Below are 21,662 nucleotides of genomic sequence, written 5' to 3'. Positions count from 1 at the left end.
ATGACGCGATCTGAAATCGGAGCAAAAAACAACCGCGTCACAGAAGAAACAACGCAATAATAACGTCCATAATAGAGCTTGTTTGGGGTAGATTGCGTAAATATATAAATGTGTCGTTAAACCCGCCACCACCCGACACAGCGAATTAGTAAGATTTGTCACGTAAACAGAACGTGGCCAATTCGTGACTAGTACAGCACACCGGTGTGTTGGAGAGTAAATCTACAACATTTACAATAACGTAATAATGATGATAATGTGAGTGGCAGCCAAGGTATGGAAGACGTCCCACAGAGGACGTCAACTGTGGAGATGGAGCGGTGCGATTAGTTTCGCGTGCAGATATTAGGTGGATGGTGACATCGCGGGATCGGATTAAAACACAACTTGGCAGAACCCTGCTGGGAAACAAAGACTTGTGAGGCTTTCCTCGGTAAACAAACGTGAATAAATAAGATATGGATCACCATTGGAACCTCATTTGCCAGTAAAAATATGATAATTGTTTTTTTACCCTTATATCTGGCAACAAAACTGACACTTTTTTTTACAAGGAGTCATGTTTACATAGACCACAATACCTGCAGTCATAATGCAAACAAAAAACATAACTCTGATAATGTGCACTGTCCTGGACCAATCAACTTCAAGGACAGTGCACATTATCAGAGTTATGTTTTTTGTTTGCATTATGACTGCAGGTATTGTGGTCTATGTAAACATGACTCCTTGTAAAAAAGGTGTCAGTTTTGTTGCCAGATATGAGGGTAAAAAAACTATTATCAAGATATGGATCGTTAAAAGTGGCGGCGGCGGCTTGGGGAGGCCTTCATTGGTTCATCCAGCAGTGGCTTGATCATGGTTCACGAGTACGTGTATAATGAACACAACGAATGCCAATCATAACATTTAGTTCAAAGTTCATTTATTAGTATTCTTAGGTTTTTTCGGTAAAGTCACGTAGGTAAAAAATAAAAATTAATAAAAGTAAAATAAAAATAAAATAAATATTTTTTATTTTATTTTACTTTTATTACCGAAAAAACCTAAGAATATGAATACTTGCAGTCACGAAAGCTTCAAATATAGAATTCATTTATTAGGTATAGCCCTGTGAGCCATTCGGCTCTTGAATCGGGTGCAACCGCAACAAACAAAAAACAAAAACATGCACAAGAAAACATCTTAAAGTGACTATGTGCAAATAGAAAATCCAAGAAAAGACATGAAAATATTGCAGAAAAATCACCATACACCAACCCTGTGCAAAAATCCCAGTGGGATGCAAGTCAAACAACAACAACCACAAGACAACTTAGATTAAGGCCATCAGTCTAACTCTGTACTACAACAAACAAACATGGCCAAACCAAAAAACTTTTCGAAAATCCCCAAAATAAAGCCATAAAAGCAATGAAACAGTGGTCACATGAAAGGGACTGCACAGTAATTCGGCGGCAATGAGCGCTGCTTTTAAATAATGCCCTCAAGCCGTGGTGGTGGTGGTGCTTGTGCGTGAAGACTACGAAGTTGAGCAGTGAACGGGCTATGGGTGAACCATTGGTACAGCCTTTTAGCAATCAGAATCTTTATTTGTACTGGGGCAATCCGATGAGCGAGACATCTACTTAAAGCTTTCGTGACTGCAGGGATTCATCTTCTTGGTTCTTTCGGTAAAGTTCTGGTCTTCACCTGAGGACGGCTGCTTGCGTTGTGGCCGAAACGTCGTGATAATTATTTTATTATTTTTATTATTTTATTACTTCCCTTCTACGTGACTTTACCGAAAGAACCAAGAAGAGACATCTACTTTTCACACATGTCCAGTAGGGGCGGGTGAGAAAGTTACAAGAACAAACAATACGAAAACACGACATGAGTGCAGAGGAGAGGAAAGATTGCCATGTATTTTATCAGTGCACTGCTGGATTAAGGCCCCCCCAACGCCGTGCTGGTAATGGGGGCGTTGTTTTACCATAGGGGCCGTCCATAAATGACGTCACGCGATTTTGGACGATTTTTAACCCCCCCACCCCCATCGTCACACGGCGTCACAAAGTCAGACCCCCCCACCCCTCAAATGACGTCACAAAGCCCTGCCCCCCCCAAATAAATATAAAACATGCTTCAAATCGCTTTCAGCTATTGTCATTGTAGGGCGTATTTAATGTGGCGTTGCACCCTGATGTTGTAGGAGAAAACATTTATTTAAAAAAAGTCTATTTAATTAAGTAGAACGTGTTGTCTATATTTATTTAAAATTGCGCATTTTGATGTGACGTCACATTTCTCACCCCCCCCCCCGTCACACATCGTCACAAATGTCTCACCTCCCCCCCGCCCCGCTAGGTGCGTGACGTCATTTATGGACGGCCCCATACTTCACCACACTGGTTGGGCACAGGGATCAGATATCGTTCCAATTGGTTAATTTAAGTACAGTCCGTGCATTCGCCCGTTATTTCCAGATAAACACACATACTGCGAGAGGCTCTGATGTGTATTTGGTGAATATGGATGGCATGTGTTGTTGTGATGCTGCAAGTCGAGCCGTAGAAAGAGTACACATTGACCATTGGGCTTTTGTGCAAGGGGATTGCAATAAGACAAAGTAGGTCTCTGGTGTGTGTTTGCATCGCTATTACATCAGCTGAGGAGGAGGCTGAGCCGGGATAGCGTTTAATGGAAAAGCAATGTTTAAAGTGGTTATAATTAACGATGCCCATTTCGCCTAGATGAGGGTATTAGTAACAAGTGGATCGCGAGCAGGCTCTCATCTACCTCATTCGAATAAACATCTCTGTCCCACGTCCTGGCTTTAACATTCCTTGAACACGCTGGCCGATGTGGACATCTCCTTCTTACGTGGTTAATTAAAGACAAGCCACAGTAGTGTGATTGTGGTCATGAAACCCAAACTAGGGATCACATAGCAAGCCACTGTTGTCTGCGCTGCTTTAACGGAAAAGCAAAACGACACGAACTCTCTCCTGAAGCTTTCTCGTGACTACCAGACCTCGACATTGGCAATTAGCGCCTGAACACATTGCCATCATACGCAAGAATAGAATTAAAGTGGCGAAGGCGCCAGGGTTTGTGGAGAAGTGGGGAGTTCATCTTCTTGGTTCTTTCGGTAAAGTCACGTAGAAGGGAAGTAATAAAATCATAAAAATAAAACCGAAAGAACCAAGAAGATGAATCCCTGCAGTCACGAAAGCTTTAAATCGAAATTTAAGTGGGGAGTTGTTTAATAGGGAGTGTACGAAGCGGCCGTTAAATAATTTTGAGCCGATGACTCGAAAGCACGCCAGTGTTGCCTGTTTACCTTAATGTGGATAAGCTAGGAGCGTTTGTGGGAAGGCAAGTCGGAAGGATGGACAGGAGTGAACAAGGGGTTGGGATTTTTCAGCATAAAGATGGGAGGTTTGACTTCTGAGGACTGAGATGATGAATGAGCTCGGGGAAGACATGGAAACCTGTGTATCACAGAGAGACGGGCGACTTGAGTGAGAGCATGCGGGTAGGGTGGTTGTTGTGAAGACGTGCTATCTCGTGGTGTGAGAACACTGGGCAGATGGGGTTGGGCAAAACCTGGAAGCTGTGATGCAACAAAGTAATTGTTAATAAAATGCGGTTTAAGCTTATCCATTGCTGTGGACGTTGTTGTGTTGGGTCTGCTATGGAATGACACGTGAGTGTCATGTTAAAAGTGTTCATGCTCTCAACGTTATATTAAAAAGCACAACTTTTCCAAACAATCAGACAACATTTGACTGTCATCAAGGAAGCATGCATTAGTATATGTTGTGAGTGAGACTCAAACAGATTTAATGTAGACATAAACATTCGAGATTTTCAAACTTGTGTTAAATGTTCCATTACTTTATTTTGCAGCACTGGGTAATATAATCAGAAGTTAATGAAAAGTATACAATCATAATTTAGCATTTAATATTTTACATAGAAAAGCAAAACACTACAGCTGACATTGAATATGTCAAATCTTTCCTGATTCATGTAAAAGTATATCACGATGTCAAGCAATTGACACATTAAAGTTACACTATAACCACACAAGCAACATTTATATATCGGGCAATGTTTCGTTTCTATATAAAGCACACGCTCTTTACAAAAATGTGTTAATTTAACAGTTTTAAGATGCAGATGCAGTACACATGTAGATATACCCCTTTAAAGAGTTTTGCGACGTTTCATCATATTTCCTAATGAGCTAAAAGTGACAGATGAAACTCAGAAAACTTGCATTTTTAAAAAAATCTAAGGCCAATTGATGGCACAGACGATGTCGTGGATTTGAAAAAAACAGATTTCCACCGAGTCTGCTCCATATCTCCGTGTAACAATTTCCCCCCCTTGGAGCTCGATGAATTATCACAAATCATGGTCATTACAAAAAAAAAGTGATTTTTTTCAAGAATAGCATAACTGAATAGAAAACAATAAAGTCGTGCAAGCAAAATTCGATGCACTAGCACGAATATTGGATCTCATTTAAATCGATAATTGATGCATTGTTACATACCCAGCTCGGTCCTATTTGCATCTTATAATCACAGCAGCCTGAGAGAATTTGCCGAAGTGGCTCCAATCAGGGCCCATAGGCTGGGTGACATTGGCACCACGATGTCCACATACCCAAGTGTCAACAGCCCATTAAGTGGGACATGACACATCCCACAGGGCAGTGCATGTGCCTAATACGACACATTAATGCCCGACCACGATTGTCTCATGCTATAGAACAATGACTGAATATTCTTAATAATCCTAATGGTGCTCTATTACTGCTATCGTTGGTGTATCCACGTTTAAATCTTGGCTTCTCCATTTCTGATTTCTCTGCCTCCCTCTGTTCTCTCAGTGCTGTGTCTGTATGCTCTCTCCTGGGTTCTATTATGTATGCTTTCAATTGTCATCTGGGACCCTGGATCCATCAACAGGTCAGCCAAATTCACAAGACATGAACTGCAACCAAATGATCGTTGCATCTCAAAAGCCAATTAAAGGGCACATATGCTAATGATGACCATGTGTGCAATTCACATATTTTGCTGCATCTCAAGCAGATATGAGAACAAAAACAATTTACCTCCCAATAATTTGATGCATTGTTACAAATACATAGCTTGCTTACCTTTGGAGATGCGAATTTGGAATAATGGGCAGATCACAAATATACTCAGTACATATGTCCAATGTTTGAATTAGACTTAGTTCCACGTTAATTAAAAGCCCAATTCGTGTCCTTACGCTTGATTTGGCTTAATTGCTTAAAAACAGACTGCTCTGCCAGGTTTTTATGGTCATTTGCGAAAATGTGATTAACATATCTGTCTTTTATACACTGCTGAACAACGATTGTTTCTAAGTCATTATAGTAATAATAGTGGAGATGTTCATTGTAAAGTTGTCATATGTAGAACATGCTGAATAACTCTTCACATTCCATTTTAGTGATGGTTATTTGTGGCTCTTTAGCACAGGGTAATCTGAACATCATGCTAACCTATGCAACAGACTTCATATCAATTAAATATGTTTGGAAGTAATGTTATTGCAATTGCTCTTAAATCATTTTCTCGACTGTAAATCGTGGTGGATCTCTATAGAGGGCCTTGCTCTCTGGATGCCATTGAGATCTTTGACAGCACGGCACCCATACAAATGGAGTAGCTTTAGCCTAAACACAAATCCACAAAAAGAGAATAAATATCATACAACAAAAAACAAAGTACATCCATGCAATTATATACTAAATATGCTTCATATAATCACGTCAATGCATGTGTGTATATGTTTTACTTATATAGAGATTATACCTATGACAATTCTCCACCAGTTTATGAACTGCATTTTCTGTGATGTCCTGACAGAAGCTGAGCTTGACACTCTGCAAAGAGTCACGGCAGTAGGATCCTAGGAGGCACACACTGCAGGAGATGGGCACACGCGCAAGCAGAACATTGAACACAGCAAGCAGAAATTACACTTGGAAGTAATGGAATGCAATTAATCTTTTATATGGCGCATACATTCCAAGTAAAGGTATGTTCGGAATGGTCATCTGATAAAAGACTGCACCCAGCCCTTATCAATGCCTCAACTATTTAGTGGGGTAATTGCCGAACTGGTAATATAACACAAGTTGTATTGGTGCTGTGATGAAGCTTAGACTCTGCCTCTACATTTGCAAAATACATTAACGCCTACTTCCGCAAGCTAAAACATTGAAAAGATATGCAAAAGCATGCTTGATGGCCAACTTTGCATTTAGGAACTACAACACAAAGGACAAAGGTAAGCCACGATATTTGTTGCTATGTTTGCTTCTCTTCATATGATCGATTTTCGACAACATTTACTAAACATATTTAAAATATCAATTATATGTTTGATAACTGACAACATATTTAAACGCAACATATTTATAAATGATGTTTCATTATAGCCAACATTACATGCAGCATATTTAGATTTGTTTGATAATTGTACATGTTTGATACCTGTTGATGTGTCCTCGATTATCAAATATTCTTTATTGTCGATAATCAAACATAAGACTTGTTATTTATAGTAACACGTGCAACAAACGTAACATTTTCAATTCTTGAACATTATTAAATATGTTGTCGATGATTGAGGATATATTAAATACGTTCCTTAAATATTTCGTCGATGTTGGAACATAGATGAAGAATCAAACGCAGCAACAAATATCACGCCAAACAAAAGGAAAGTCCATCTATCTTTTGTTCGAGACAAATGGCTACGCCAAGGTGAAGCTCACGGAGGTTTGTTTTGTGTTTTTGTTTGCCAATACTGTAATGACATTACCTATTCAGACAAGAAGCTGTACTGCACGTGAAAGGTACCATTGAGAATGAAACACCGATTTCCATGGCAACGCTAAGAGCATACACTTCTGGCATCCTGGGCAGGAAACACTAATTATCGTCGGAATTTGTAATTTTAAAAATACGTATATTTCTCAATGTAGGTAGTTACAACAATACACTCTCCTTAGATGAGAACACACATTAAAATAGATACCACATTTTTGCACGCACCTGTTGTTTAGGTGACAAAACTTACTAATTGGCTGTATGTTGGTGGCGGGTTTAACAACACATTTATATTTACACGATCTGGCCCCACAAACGCCTCTATTATGCACGTGTTTCCGTTTGCATTTGTCTGCATATTACACAAAAGTTAATGGAATACAACAGCGTGATCTTTGCAACCTTCATAAACAGTACATGGAGGCAATGGAAATGTTGTCAAATTGAGTTAAATGTCAGAGGTCCTAACACGAGGGAATGCTTTGTGGTCTAATTGAACACCTACATACATTATGCACACTGACAATGAAGGTACGTTGCAGCCTGCTTCTTGACAAATTATGATTCGTAATAGGATCATTAAGGCTTACCATAAATTTTACATGCAACTAATTCGCTGCTATTTTAATCCGAGTAATATAATTAAAGTACTGTGAGAAAAAAAGACAATATTTTGGAAGACGCTCTTTATATATATCAATTATAATTATTTATACACATAAAATACGAAATATGCTTTGGAAATATAACATGGAATAAAAAAGTGAATATTGTACAATATATATCAAGCCAATTATAATTAATTTTAAAATTCCAATACCTTTTATTATAGATTGCATTAAATGGGTGTCCAGTTTCTACCAAAATTAACGTGTTTTATACAATGAAAACAATGTATATCTGTGACTATAATAGACACAAAGTCAATTTATCAAGATATTCAAGTGCTACATACATTTGAAACTTGATTAACATTGAACACCAGCAAATATTATCCAGGGTGGTCCAAAAGTCAGAACACAGCGGGTTATTTATTTTAATAAATCAGAAAAGGGTTCTTTCATTTATATGTAAAAATGCTTAAACTGACTTCCACAAACATGAATGCATGCATTAATTACCTTTTTCAAATTAATTTAGGATGTTGTATTTTAAAGATTACGACTGTCACCTTTGAAAGCTCATCAATTACGTTTTGTCTCAATTAATTCGGGGTTCTTGGTCGAGTTCTGTAAGCAACGGATTTGAGATGACCCAGAGGAAGAAAAAGAAGAAAACTAGATATTACAATAAATGAAGTAACCCAATGTGTCCTGACTTTTGGGCTACCTTGTACATCTCACTTGTGTAATGTCTTCATAGTTGTTGAGGTGATAAACCAAAGAGAACTTTAATCTTAACATAAACACTGTCAAGAAGTGAATGTAATATGTCACTCGGCTCTCCTAGCAACAAATCAAACAAACTGTAAAATATATGTACGAGTATATACATTACAACCTGTCTGGTTAAATTCCATTAACAAGTATTGCCCCTTCAGCTAACACAGTTGTCACCATTAAGGCCACGTAATATTGTGATTTTTTTTAAACAAACATGCATTGGGATAACTCCTATGAAAATGGACAGACTTGGATTTTACCACTTTTATGTCCACACATTCCAATTTACTTGCTTTCAAAGCAAATGTTGTAAAGCACTGTTCAAGCAACCTTTCAAATCTCTATAAAATTATCCATTAACTACTGCCTACTTATATTTATGTAAACCTTTACATGCACTCTTCAAGACCCCTACATTATCTATCTTTTGAAATTCAATTCACCACTAACTACTAGACACTTATTCTTAACAACATGTGCATTTAATTGAATGCCCATGCACTTTTTTTATCTGCCCTCTATTATTCTACAACACACTTTAGTTTGAGCGACAGTACTAAAGAGTTTAATGATGCAACAGCATGCATAATAAGCATACCCATAATGATAGCGATGTCAAACGGCCAAAGACATCACCTATTATTTCCACGCATTCCTCTTTAGAACAGTATTATTGATATTTATAATGGAGGAAGTGACCAGGACTGCAGTTAATGTCTTTTAAAGTGTCTCTGACACACTGAGATAATACTGAGGGCAGAGTTAGTATAACATGGATCGAGGCGTAAACCAGCTCCTTAAATAAAAAAAAAACGAAGTCCGTTTTACAGCTATAGGTCTCAAGCCTGTAACATATGGAGTTCTACACTCCGAAGTATCTCCATGGCCCAGTAGGACGAGGTACCCTCGTTTGGAGATGGAGGTGGAGCTTAGGTCCAGGGTGTTTAAGAGGCGGCAGTTCATGGCCAGAGCCTGCACTCCAACATCCGACACGCGCCTACATCCACTCACATCCAACGAGCTGCAGCAAGAACAGAGCACAAAGGAGCCAATTTACGGGGAATTCAATAGCAACGTTTGACACCACTATTTTATTCGAGATGCAATTGCCCTCCTGAGCTTATAATCATGGTGAGCAACATATTATAAATGAAGTATATAATGAACAACCCCACGAAAGTAAATATTTTGTTTAGAGCTATATTGAATGCAGATGTACAATGAATATATTTCCACAATTCTTATCTAATTGTATTTTTGTAAATGTTGAAGAAAAATAAACCTATTGAGGATTATGATTATTTTCTGAGGATCATTATAGTTTTTTACTTGCATTTAATAGCGTAGTAAACACAATACAGATGTTTATAAAGTGTTTATTCATTACAATCCAAATGTGTTGTGTCTTTGTCATACTAATGGAAACTGAAGCAATGCATTTAAACGTTTTACCAGCAGCTATTATAATTTGTAAACATTACCATATTTTAGGAAGGTAAGTTGCAATCTCCACCAGCGATTTATCCGTTATCTGGAGGCATGATGTGAGGATGAGATGTTGTAGATTTGGACAGTGTTGAGAAAAAATGTGAACACTTTGATCCCTGACCTACAAAATATGACAATACAGTAACACTATCAAAACAAATTCCATTATGCTTCACAAAAACATATATAAAATAAACTATGGTCTTATAATCAACTACAAGCACTTCATCATGATTCATTCCAATACACAGTTTAATACCACAAAATATATTCTTGGGTCTTTCAGTAAAGTCACGTAGATAGGTTCAAAGAAAAAAACCTATCTACGTGACTTTACCGAAAGACCCAAGAATATGAATTCCTGCAGTTACGAAAGCTTTGAGTTAACCACAAAATATGTTGCGGTATTGACTTGTGTTGTTATTTGGGCAGTAACACGGCCTAGTGGTAGCGGGTAAGCCACTTGCTGCAGAGATTCAGGGTTGAATGGCAGCGGTTGATCTGATTATTACTGTGGGTGCAATAGCCGTAATACTAAGCGCCGTCTGCTTCACAGTGGCCGTCAAAGATCCCGACGTCATTCGTAAGAGTAAACCAACTACGTGCCTGCGTCAGTGTACATTTGCAAAATTCGAACAACTCAATTGAGAATATACAGAGCAATTATTGTCCACTATTGGCAGACTAATGCCCGTTTGCAATCCAGGCGCTGAGTCACCTTGTGCCCACAGGGACAGCTGCCACTGGGGATGCACTTTTAAATGGGTTGAGATGAGATGTTATGTCAAATGCTCTGGGACGCCTTGACATATAGGGCTCTGTCAAAAACCAATCATTATAACCATTAACGATGTGAGCAAGAATGAAAAAAGTATCACCAACAGCAGTAAGTGCAGTCAGGTTTAAAGTCTGCACAAGCTTCATGCTGGTGGCCAGTCGCATCAGGCAGGTGTCCGTAGCCTTGGGCACTCGGCCCAAATTGAGGACCCGCAGTGAGGGGCACTTCTCTCCCAAGTGCATCAAGCTCGACGGTGTTAGGGCATGGCACCCAAACAGCTCCAACTCCGTCAAACTGCAATTCACAGGCAGAGATAATGTATTACTTCAACAAATAAACTGATGAGTGGATTTCCCAGATAAAACACAAAGCTAGGTTAGGATCATTGTCATCCTGATGAGCTACTATCCATCCACTGATGAATGAAGGCCTCCCCAACCTGTTGCCATGGCTTTGGCAGTGGGCAGGTCTTGCATAATGATGTCATGACGCTGTGGAATCATTCGGTCACCACACACTCCAAGCCATGATTGGCCCACTGCATGAATATCGGCATCGGGTTTGGCGGCTGGAGGGAAACCCGTCTCATATACGAATCACATCTCTGTAGACATGGGTTTAAATAATAAAACACTATAGAATAATAAACATTGCTTTACATAATCCTTAGCAACACCACCACACAAACGCTGTTGCCCTTTCCCTGGCACGTGGTGCTGTTGCTAGCTTGTGCAACATCCTTATCGTCAATAGTTTAATTAATTATGAACAGTATTATGAAGAACTATGAAAAATATATCTGCTGCAGGAGCTAAACATTTACGATATATTAGTCAGAAGCCGACTTTGTTGTATCCATTCATCCCCTCAATCTGTTATGTAAAACGCTAAATTAATATAGGCTGATAATTTTACTCTTTGATATCCTGGATTAAGCTAATTCATGACTTTTCTAATGTTTAATCCACAAAAATCTTTACCAGCTCTCTGGAGTATACTTTGCAAGCATTTTCCACTCTCCTGCTTTCACCCATACTCTACCTTCAGAGCTGAGTGCATCTAAATCAACAGAAAACACCAATTCCAGACAGATTTTATGTGCAGTCATTTGTAACCGAGCTGAGGCCATCAAACGTGCTGCACACAAGAACAATCTCAGACCAAAAATGACAACATTCATTTTTCGCTTCATCGCTTCAGGGTTTTAACCCAGTCACTTAGGTGCCAGCTCGTAGGTAATGGCTTTTAGGTGACGAACCACTCAACTTTCTCAGTTGTGTTTTTATTGGGAGCAATCGTGAGAAAAAAGGAATATGCATTTACTTGCATGCATGCAAAAAGTCTCTACCAGAACAATGCTGTCATAACAAATACTATCTGGAATTGACAGATAGGCAATAACCATCAAGAATTTCAGTTGACATTTTTTTGACAAGAACTGCATTTTGCAGAATCTGAAGATACAAATCTTTATTTCTCTTACAGGTTGTTTCATTTTCTAGAAAGCCATATTCAAAAACTTTGATACACAAATGGTGGTCTATTCACATCATGTCACAAACTATAGACGGTGCCACGGTGAATATCCTGAATAACGCCTTTTATTTACATTTTATGTGCAGTTATTGCTAAATCATCTGAACATAGCACATTTATGTCAGGCTGCAGGATATTAAAAGTGGCTTAAATATGATGATTGCTCTGCTTACGTCAAACAGGTCGTTAAATCTGTCGCAGAAATTACGCTCATCAGAAATGACTGCCTTTAAAACCGACAGGCTACAGATACACATCAAACATGAATGAGGGCATGTGTACTTAGCTTTTTTATTTTCTTTGATTAGACATATCACAGGCTATATATTGTCCTTTCAATAGCTAATCACAGTGTACACTTCTTCTCAGCTCACCACTGTCCGTGCAGCTCCAGCAAAATGTTGATGGCTTCATCGGTAACTGGACATCCGTTTAGATTCACCTTCTCCAATCTACACGTGTAAAGTTACATAAAAACACATGTCCTTTATGAAGTCAATGGGAGGAAAGCCTCGTAGATTAGAGAAATGCTGCTAATTTGTAATATTACATCAAAATAGAGTAAACAGCTGTTCAGCGGATCGAGAGCAGTGCGTGAACGTGAGTGAGGAGGTGTGCGTGCAGAAGAACGGCAGGGTGGGCGGACGATGGCCTCTCACCGGGACACGGAGCGGGCGAGTGCAATCACCCCATTCTGCGTGGCTGCACTCCAGGCTAGGTTCACGTTGGAGAGGTTTCTGCAGTGCGTGCTCGCATGTAGCAGCACCGAGTCACCCGTCAGGGTAACGCCAGCAGAGTTACTGACATCCAGCTCCTACAAAAAACAGCAGATTGTGATAAAAACAATTATATTTTTAAAGCAGCAGCACGACAATTGCTTGTTTATGCTGGTGCTGCCATATAGGCCTCGACTAGAGGGGATACAAGAAAAGCCCCTCGAAAAATATATTTGGCCTCCAGTTCCACACTGGCCAGACATCTTGGAAGAAGTGGGATTATCTCCACTTTTCTCTACCGCGCATGGCCTGCCAATGCCCTAACTGTGGTGTGCCAATTTATACTGCTGAGTGGACAGAGGTGGGCGGAATTAAGACACCTGTCCATTGCTTCAGATGCCGTTCCGGGAGATCAAAATGGAAATCTCTGGATTGCAAATCTAGTGTGCTCACCATCATACCATGACAGCATCCAAAAATGTGATAATCGTTCAAGAATAGCAATTTTTACGTAAATATCGTCACACGTTGATCTGCGTGGTACATCTCTAACAAAAATACGATGCATGACACAATGCCAACAATGCGGTGTTGTATTTAGGCATAGATGTAACTGTGACATATCATCCACACGATGAGTCATGTGAAAAATATATTTAAACGGTCAAACAGAGGTTACTTCTCTGAGATTTCCAAATGGATGCTTTTGTCTCAAGGGCATTATGCTGACAGCACAAATGGAATGAGCTGCTGAGAAAACAACGGCAAAAAATGTCCCCCAAAATTGTTCCACGTGTTGGTATTATACTTTGTGATGTCATGGACAATTATTTTTTGTGGGTGTCAATTTACTTTTGTTCACACATAATAAAAAAAGACTTACGATATACTTAAAACCTTTTAGCAACTACTCTAATTAAAAACAGAAAGCGTTTCACCTTAAATAAAATGTATTATTGTACATGTAAACACGTGCAATGTATTGATGTAATCCTACAGAAATATACAATGTGCATCATACACCACCTTTCTATCACACTCGAGGACAAAATTGCAGTGTTAGCCTTCTAAAACCTTGATGCAATGAATTTTGTCATTTCTAGATATTGAAGAATTTTAGGACATTCTCTTTAAATCGATCAGTCTTTGATATATTATGGGTATAATCAAGGATGGAAGAATAATTTCACTTCATAAGCAGAAATATTTCCTGAAGCTTCAAATCTACAAGAGATATGCTTCACGAACAACATGTGGTTTTGCACCACGACCACCCATAAAATTGGTAGCATGCTTGAATAAATGTATTTGCATACTGACAATGCACAGAAGCCCAGCCATTACATTTCCTTTCCCATTAGTGAATGCCAATTAGAATTAGCAATCTGGAATTAAAGAGCAATTTTAATTAACACATCACTCTTTGTACATTATGCACAGTGTCAATGTTCACACATTTTCTTAACTTGTTTTTTTCTACTGCAGATTTGCTAGCTATTGTTATTTCACAAAGATTATTAAATTGCGTTAAATACTAAAGGTTCTTTAGAAAATGTTATATTTACGAAATCATGTAAAAACCCATTGAAATAAATCCGGAAAGTAACTATCCAAATATCTGTACATTTTATCAAAGAGGAACAAAATACATCTGTGTATAGATATTTCCAATATTTTTTTAATTAACCTTACAAGGCATATATACAGTAAAACCTTGGATTGCGAGCATAATTCGTTCTGGAAACGTGTTTGTAATCCAAAGCACTCGTATATCAGTTGTGATCACTTGATGCTCGTCAGACAAAGCGTATACGTCCTACTCGTATTGCAAGACCTCGCTCGTTTATCAAATGAATATTTATTGAAAAAAATTGCTCGTCTTGTAAAACACTCGCAGACCAAGTTACTAGCAATCCAAGGTTTTGCTGTACAGTATTTTAAAAGTTATAATGTGTCAGTTTAACACGTAGGCTTTCGTGACCAATATCATCCATAATACAGGTTTTATTTACACCCACAAATCTGGCTGACTGCCTGATGATGCGGTTGTAATTACTGGCGAAACGTCGTACTCAGATTGCAAATGTTGTGGATTTGCTCTCCAACACACCGGTTAGTGCTGTACTAGTGACGAATTGGAATATTGTGTTTACGTGACAAAACCTTAATTGTCTGTGTTGGGTGGTGGTGGGTTTAATGACACATTTATATTTATGCGATCTAACCCAAAAACCTGTATTATGGAGTTATAATGTGTGTTGGCAGGCAGCTGTAAACGCCTCTGTTGAAAAACTAAAATGTCAAGAGCTCAACTTCTAAGCCGTTATTGTGCTTTCACTGTTTACAGGCAAAGTTCAACAACAAATAAAATATAGGTTCAACTAATCAGGAGACGGAGCGGCATTGTAACATAATAATACAGAACTTGAGTGTCTTAGGATTTACTAAATAACAGCAAGACAACAAAGTGCACTTATAACTAGGGTGTTTGGTGCGGTTATAAACTACATAACATATCCATGAGACCCTTTTGCTCGTATTAAGAATTGATGTCTTATAATAGGCGTTTATTCGGCGTTTGAACATCTTAGCGCCTGTATCAACTACATAACAGATTACATTTTAAGGCAATTAAAGCAATTCGGTTTACCGGAAAAAACATGGCTACATGTCATGTTGTTTGGCTTCATAATATGCCTTATAAGGTTCATATTAATGATAATAATGCGATGACCTCAACGACTGAAATAATGTCTTTAGAACTGCTTTTTAGGTTTCGTTTGTTTTCCCCCTACACCTCCGATTAGCACGGTTGGCCACGTATGGTGCCAAAGAAGTTCAACATACTGTAGATACATCTATATATTATTTAGGAATAAAATGGCAATGATTATTTTTTAACCAGTGCCAACGTAAAAAAATACATACCCTGGAGTGTCTATTAAAGTGATTTTAGAAATATAAAAAGAGTTACTGTATAGGCAAGTTTGAACATTAGAACACTACACCTCCATCATTGCATCAGACCCCTCGAGTCAGGAATCACACTGCCCTACCATGAACATGATTAATGTGCCCAAGCACACTGCAAACAAGATCAACTGCTTTTCCATGACAATCGAAAAAAAATCCTATATATAAAGGAAAGCGTGTTTTTACTGTATTCGAGCATTATTTGTGCTTGATTTAAATGCATGTCAGACCATGGATGGATGTTTTTTCATGGTAAAATGCCAGACAGAGCAAGCAAGCAGCAATGTCGGTCTTGTCTTGATACAATAAAAAACTGTTCAAATTATCCGAGAAAAAAGACGTGTCGCATGTCTGCCAGTTATGTATGTGACTGTACCATTTGTGTCAAATATAATTTGCACAGCCAGGAAAATATTTGTGAAACAAGACAAATATAAAACGAAGGCACAAAGCACCGGGTTTCCCAGGCCATTGTGTATTTTTTAAGTGTTGTCTTGCCCCAACTTGTCTAGAGCATTTATATTCAAGAGATCCATTCGGTGCCATCCAGCATAATTATTTACACACGAATTTAGAATAGAGTCCACGATATGTTTGCCTCCTGAGATGACACACAAGAAACGCCTGCACCTGCAATAAGCGTTGTCAGCTACATACGGTACAAAAGAAGTTGAACATACATACGTATAAACACCCAAATCATCAATTGGCAAAAACTTTATGAGAGTCAGAGAGCAGCTCTTCAGAATCAGAATATGTATTTATCCTGGAGGAATCCGATGAGCTATGAAGCTCTTTGTCACAGGGGCAAGTAAGAATGTTACAACAACAAACAATACAAAAACATGATCTATCAAAATCTTACAAGAGCGATAGCAGAGACTGCAACATAAAACGTCCTAGAAATACGCAGGACCTGAAAACGAAGTGTATGAATCATTTAATTACTTGGTGATTCTGAGTTGGCACTGAACATATTTGTCAATAACACTGTGGTCTTCAAATGAAAATATATATGTAATTGGTGACGTTTTAAGGTAATGTATCTTCTTCATCGCACACACAAACACACATTTCAAACTTCGTCTACTATACATGTTTGTGTTAATAACAAATGAGTAAAGTTTTCACATGAATAATACGATCATTGTTGCATTATTTGTATACCGTATTCTGAAAAACATAGACCCGACAAATATTTGACAAGCATTTGATATTCAACTATGAATTGAAGTTATATTTCTAGAAAGCCATTAAACAAACATATGCACGTAGACACATTTTATTCTGCCTTCGTGCTTTGAATGGTTACATAGAAATGGTGAACATATGTTAAACATTCACAACAGACTTAATTTATTTTGCAAAAACGTACCTTCAGTGTAACGTTTGATATCTAGGTCCCACATTAGAGGCTTTCGGGAGTTTGTTTTATTACCAGTAACTCGTTTTCCTTTTTTCCCTGGTTGATTGTGTCACTGAACAAGTTAATTTTCACCGTGCCATTAAACAAAGTCCCTTTCTGCCTCCAGATGGTCTCCATGGAAGCAGCCTCCCGTTACAGCTGAATGTCACTCTTTATGAGAAAAAAAAAATCACTGTTCACACAAAGCCCTTCTGTTTACAGACCTTTATGTTTATTCCATTAATTTAACATTCTGATTTCTTCCGCACATTTCAATTAAGGCCCAGCAGGCATATAACATGCATTGATTTAATGATTGCAATAGATGCTTATGTTCAAGATACACATATTAAATTGCGCATCTAAGAATCGATATTCACTATTTAAGAACATTAGATACACATGTTATGATAATGATATATCAGGCTTACGGAACAAACTAAAATGTACGAAATAATGTTATGAAAAAAGAAACAATGCAAATTATATGGTAAAATGAGACGAAAAATTGTCAATTCTTGAATCAAATCCAACTCATCACATCACTAAATGGATAAATACATTCCTGCGGAGGGAGCTGGTAGGAACGTTGAGTTGTTCGGTCAATGGTCAGGGTCAACGGCGGCGTGGTGTATTCCGCAAATATGCCCGACTGAGGGCGGGCACAAGCCGGCGTGAGTATGTTAAACGTTGAGTTTTATAAGGGCACCATGAGGTGACCAGCCCCTCCCCACCCAGCCCCCACCCAGCCCCACCCTCCCCACCCAGCCCCTCCCCACCCTCCCCACCCAGCCTCTCCCCACCCTCCCCACCCAGCCCCTCCCTCCCCACCCAGCCCCTCCCCACCCTCCCCTCTCCACCCAACCCCACCCCTCACATTTTTGGATGCACGACGGACGGACACAATAATCCCCTGTGGGCTGGTGTAACCAGGAGGTTCCTACCAGTATTATTCCATGCCTTGTGCTCAGTATGTAATGTACACGGTAGACATGCAAAAAATTGTTGCAACTGCATGTTATATTTGGCAGAGGAGCGAGAGAACCTGAATACAGATACTTTAGGACAGAGGTTGTTTTTTCTTACATCTGATTAAGTTATTTTTGTGAACTTTGTGAATCAATTCGTAACTTCAGTGTGCTCTTCCATGTCACAGTACATCTTTATCAAAAGGTCGTTGCAAAACACATTCTCTTATTGCTAGACAAACTCAACCTACATGAATTTGTAAGCACGTATTTTATTGCCAACAAGGACATTCAATTGATTTTGATAACGTTGAAGTGTTATGCAGAACCCATTATTACTGGCCAAGATTAGTTAGAGAATCAATTTAAATTGAGAAGAATTCCAATAATTTTAATCGCTGTGATAGCTATAGACTCAGCGCAGCCTGGAAGCGTATTGTTAAGTAATACACAACACACATTGCAATTCCTTACAGGTGAGTCACATGCTAAGTGGTGGATTACTGATCTATTACATAATTGCATACACCCCCACCTCCGCCTCTGATCTCGAATCCTGATGGAGTTCTACGATGTTGACGTCGTTCTGCACTATTTAAGACTGGAAGCAGGTGGATGGCTTCACTATTCTGGCAAATCGCCCGAAGATGCTGGATGTAATTTCCAGCGAAACGTCGTACTACTCAAATTGTAATTGTTGTGGATTCACTCTTCAACACACCGGTGGGCTAAAGTAGTGAACTATTTGTCTTTTGTCAACGTGACACATTTTTCACTGATTGGCCGTGTCGGGTGGTGGAGGGTTGCGACACATTTATAAATAACGTGATCTAACCCAAAAACCTATATTATGGACCTATTTCATAGCAAAATATGGGAATGAACACTGTCATGTTTGTCCAAATCAATTTGTGAAGATCTTAGAACCAGATCAACACGAGACTTATTAGTTAATTACGATGTTATTAAAGCAGATTCTAATAACATTTTATCTGTAATTATTGCTTTTCATTGCCTATTGATCTAAATCAGTATTCTAATTATTCAGTGTGCTGCATTAATGATATATTATTTCTGCTTTCTTGACAATCTTTGATAATTGAAACCAAATTAGCTCCAAGCCTTTTTATAAACCACAGGGGAAAAAGGGGAAAATGATGCTTCACTCACAGAACTTTTTTTCTCTAAAGGTCACCTTCCACTCCATCAATACTCAGCAGAACAAAATATTCAGCTGCAATGGCGGAGCAAGGATTTTCAGGTAGGGGGGCAACCCCTCCAGCAATGAAGAATGATATAGTTGTTAGTAAGTAAGGATTTGTGCCTTGCTTTTTATTCGACGCGTGTGCGGCAATGGCACAACCATCGATCGAGAGCCAAATTCGAACCGTGTGTGATCGGCATCGCGCTTTCAGGGAAGTCGTGTGCTGTATACGCAACTGCACACAATTCTGTGAGTCCCTTATAACTGCTTTTCCGTTACTTATTGCCAATTATGGACTCAAGACTATTGACCAATCATCTCTTAGAGTCCCTGGTACATAATATGCTACACAGGGGCAGTGGGGGTCACAAAATGCCGATTTATTACTAATAAACCCCAATGATCCGATCGAAATTAGGGATTTCGATCGGATCATTGGGGAGGCATGTGCCACCCCACTCCCCCCACTGGCTCCGCCAGTGTTCAGCTGTGTATGGAGCCACTTACTCGTGATCCAGTGTTTAGAAGCTAGGGTTCGTGGAGCACCTTTGAGATTTCTGGGCATTTGATAATTCTGCAAAGTGGGTTTGTAAACTTTCCGTGCAGACTTTTCAGCGTTATCCCATAATAAGCATGGAAGAAGAAGGCGGCAGCGATTATTTTCATGTCCGTGCAAGGATTGTGTATACTCGCCGTGATGCGGTCCCCACACTGCTTGAAGAGGGCTCGCAGGCCGGCCGCGGTGACGGTCCCCCGCGTGTCGCGACACCTCGTCAGGGACAGGCCCTCTGGGCGTCGGCGCCCCACGCTGGCCAACCATGCGTCGCTCAGCCGCACGCTGCCCTCAATCCGCACGGACCTCCCTGTCAAAAGACGCATGTGCAGGGCACCGCCGCACACACTCATAGCTGTGTCCTGCCCAGGGGCTTTCTGCTACATTTTGGGTATTCTCTCAAGTGTCTTTTTCAAAGTAATTTTGGATGGCATTAAAGGTGTACAATGCTGAGAAATAGATTTACACATTGAAGTAATGAAGACAAAATAGGTCTACATGTATAAAATGTATGAAATTTAAGCACACATGATAAATAATTGCCACTATTTAAAACCAATTTTGCTTGACATTACATTAGATTAAGGTTTTTGAATTGAACACAGCTATCAGGGAACGCTTTACGAGTACTCATTTTAAATCATTAATGCTGTGGAAAATATGGCAATGAGTGGGCTGTGTAAACGCTCATACTTAAGTGAAATTAATCATCTCCACCAATTCAATGAGATGGTAATTTTGTTTAATCATATTAAGGTGACAATGATGAACGCAATATTACAATTTAAAGTTCAGTCAAGGTTCTCTTTGGAAGTTGTGTTTTGTTCTCCAAATGAAATGTAAACATCTTATTTTCAGAGACTGAACGTGGCTATTGTTAGTCGTTGATAAATAATATAACTATTTCGGTTTCAAATATCAGTGGAGCAACTTTTTTTGGTTAAAATCAGTCAATGTTTATAACATATGGAGGTCGCTGGATGGCTCAGACTTGAGTGTACTCAGGTGGCATTGTTGAGACTATTCAAATATGGGCATCCACCAATATTATTCTTTAGTGGTGAGCTGCATTTTTCCATCCCAGTCATCACAGTGATTCCAAAAACAATCACACTACTTTTGTATATTTTTTACTTAAATTGGAAACGGTTTAACCATTGAAAATTAAAGGTTTTGGTTTGACTGCTATGAATTGAACATCTCTAGCGCATGACATATGGGAAATTGCATCGCCCCTAAGATTAAAGAGGTCACTTGAAGGCATTTCAAAAGTAGTTGTTTTACCACCTTCTGTAAAGAGGGGTGATCGATTGCTCTACCAGAGTTAATAATAAATTTTTGTTTGATGTCAGCAGCACAAATTAGTTTAAGAACTCTGCAATCACACATTATGTCAAGGTAATGACACACATGGACATTAAATGTAATCTAGCATTGGGAAAAACATGGCTGACTTGTTTTACTTCAGCCTGTGAAATGTGTGTGCTTGGGTATTCAGTATAGAGACCACATTGACAAGGGGGTCCAAAGTATGTGGGTTCTTAACCCTGATCTCAGCACTTCTGGTAACTTGTACAGAGAACGTCATTCAAACAAATAAGGGAGCAGTCATTCGGAGGGGACGGCCAGTTAGCTTACAGACAAACATTCTACAATAATATTTAATTTGTTTTTATGCCAGTATGTTAATCATTTAAATATAATTTAAGCTAAGCATTGGTGACCGAGCAAGCCTCTGACTACGTGTTATGCAGAAAAACTGTGAATTTGGGTGGAAAAAAAAACCCTCGATG

The 21,662-nt window shown here is 39.0% G+C and overlaps 1 protein-coding gene across 3 annotated transcripts in view; it reads right to left on the bottom strand.

The window, feature by feature from the left end:
• Positions 1 to 3,867: 3,867 nt before the first annotated feature.
• Positions 3,868 to 21,662, bottom strand: part of LOC133343757 (F-box/LRR-repeat protein 7-like) — a 28,365-nt gene continuing 10,570 nt past the window's right edge. For all 3 annotated transcript variants that reach the window (XM_061553550.1, XM_061553551.1, XM_061553552.1), the window contains 8 exons: positions 20,010 to 20,179; positions 12,710 to 12,864; positions 12,425 to 12,502; positions 10,619 to 10,808; positions 9,730 to 9,857; positions 9,153 to 9,269; positions 5,844 to 5,954; positions 3,868 to 5,704 (listed from right to left, as the gene is read on the bottom strand). In XM_061553550.1, the coding sequence (XP_061409534.1) occupies positions 5,596 to 5,704; positions 5,844 to 5,954; positions 9,153 to 9,269; positions 9,730 to 9,857; positions 10,619 to 10,808; positions 12,425 to 12,502; positions 12,710 to 12,864; positions 20,010 to 20,179 (1,058 nt within the window). In that variant the 3' untranslated portion in view covers positions 3,868 to 5,595. The remainder of the gene's footprint in view (positions 5,705 to 5,843; positions 5,955 to 9,152; positions 9,270 to 9,729; positions 9,858 to 10,618; positions 10,809 to 12,424; positions 12,503 to 12,709; positions 12,865 to 20,009; positions 20,180 to 21,662) is intronic.

Source organism: Lethenteron reissneri, chromosome 18 (assembly GCF_015708825.2).
Source record: "Lethenteron reissneri isolate LAM-NWPU_2019-01 chromosome 18, ASM1570882v1, whole genome shotgun sequence".
NCBI lineage: Eukaryota > Metazoa > Chordata > Hyperoartia > Petromyzontiformes > Petromyzontidae > Lethenteron > Lethenteron reissneri.
Note: the sequence above shows the minus strand (reverse complement) of the source record. Positions and strands in the feature narration are given on the sequence as shown.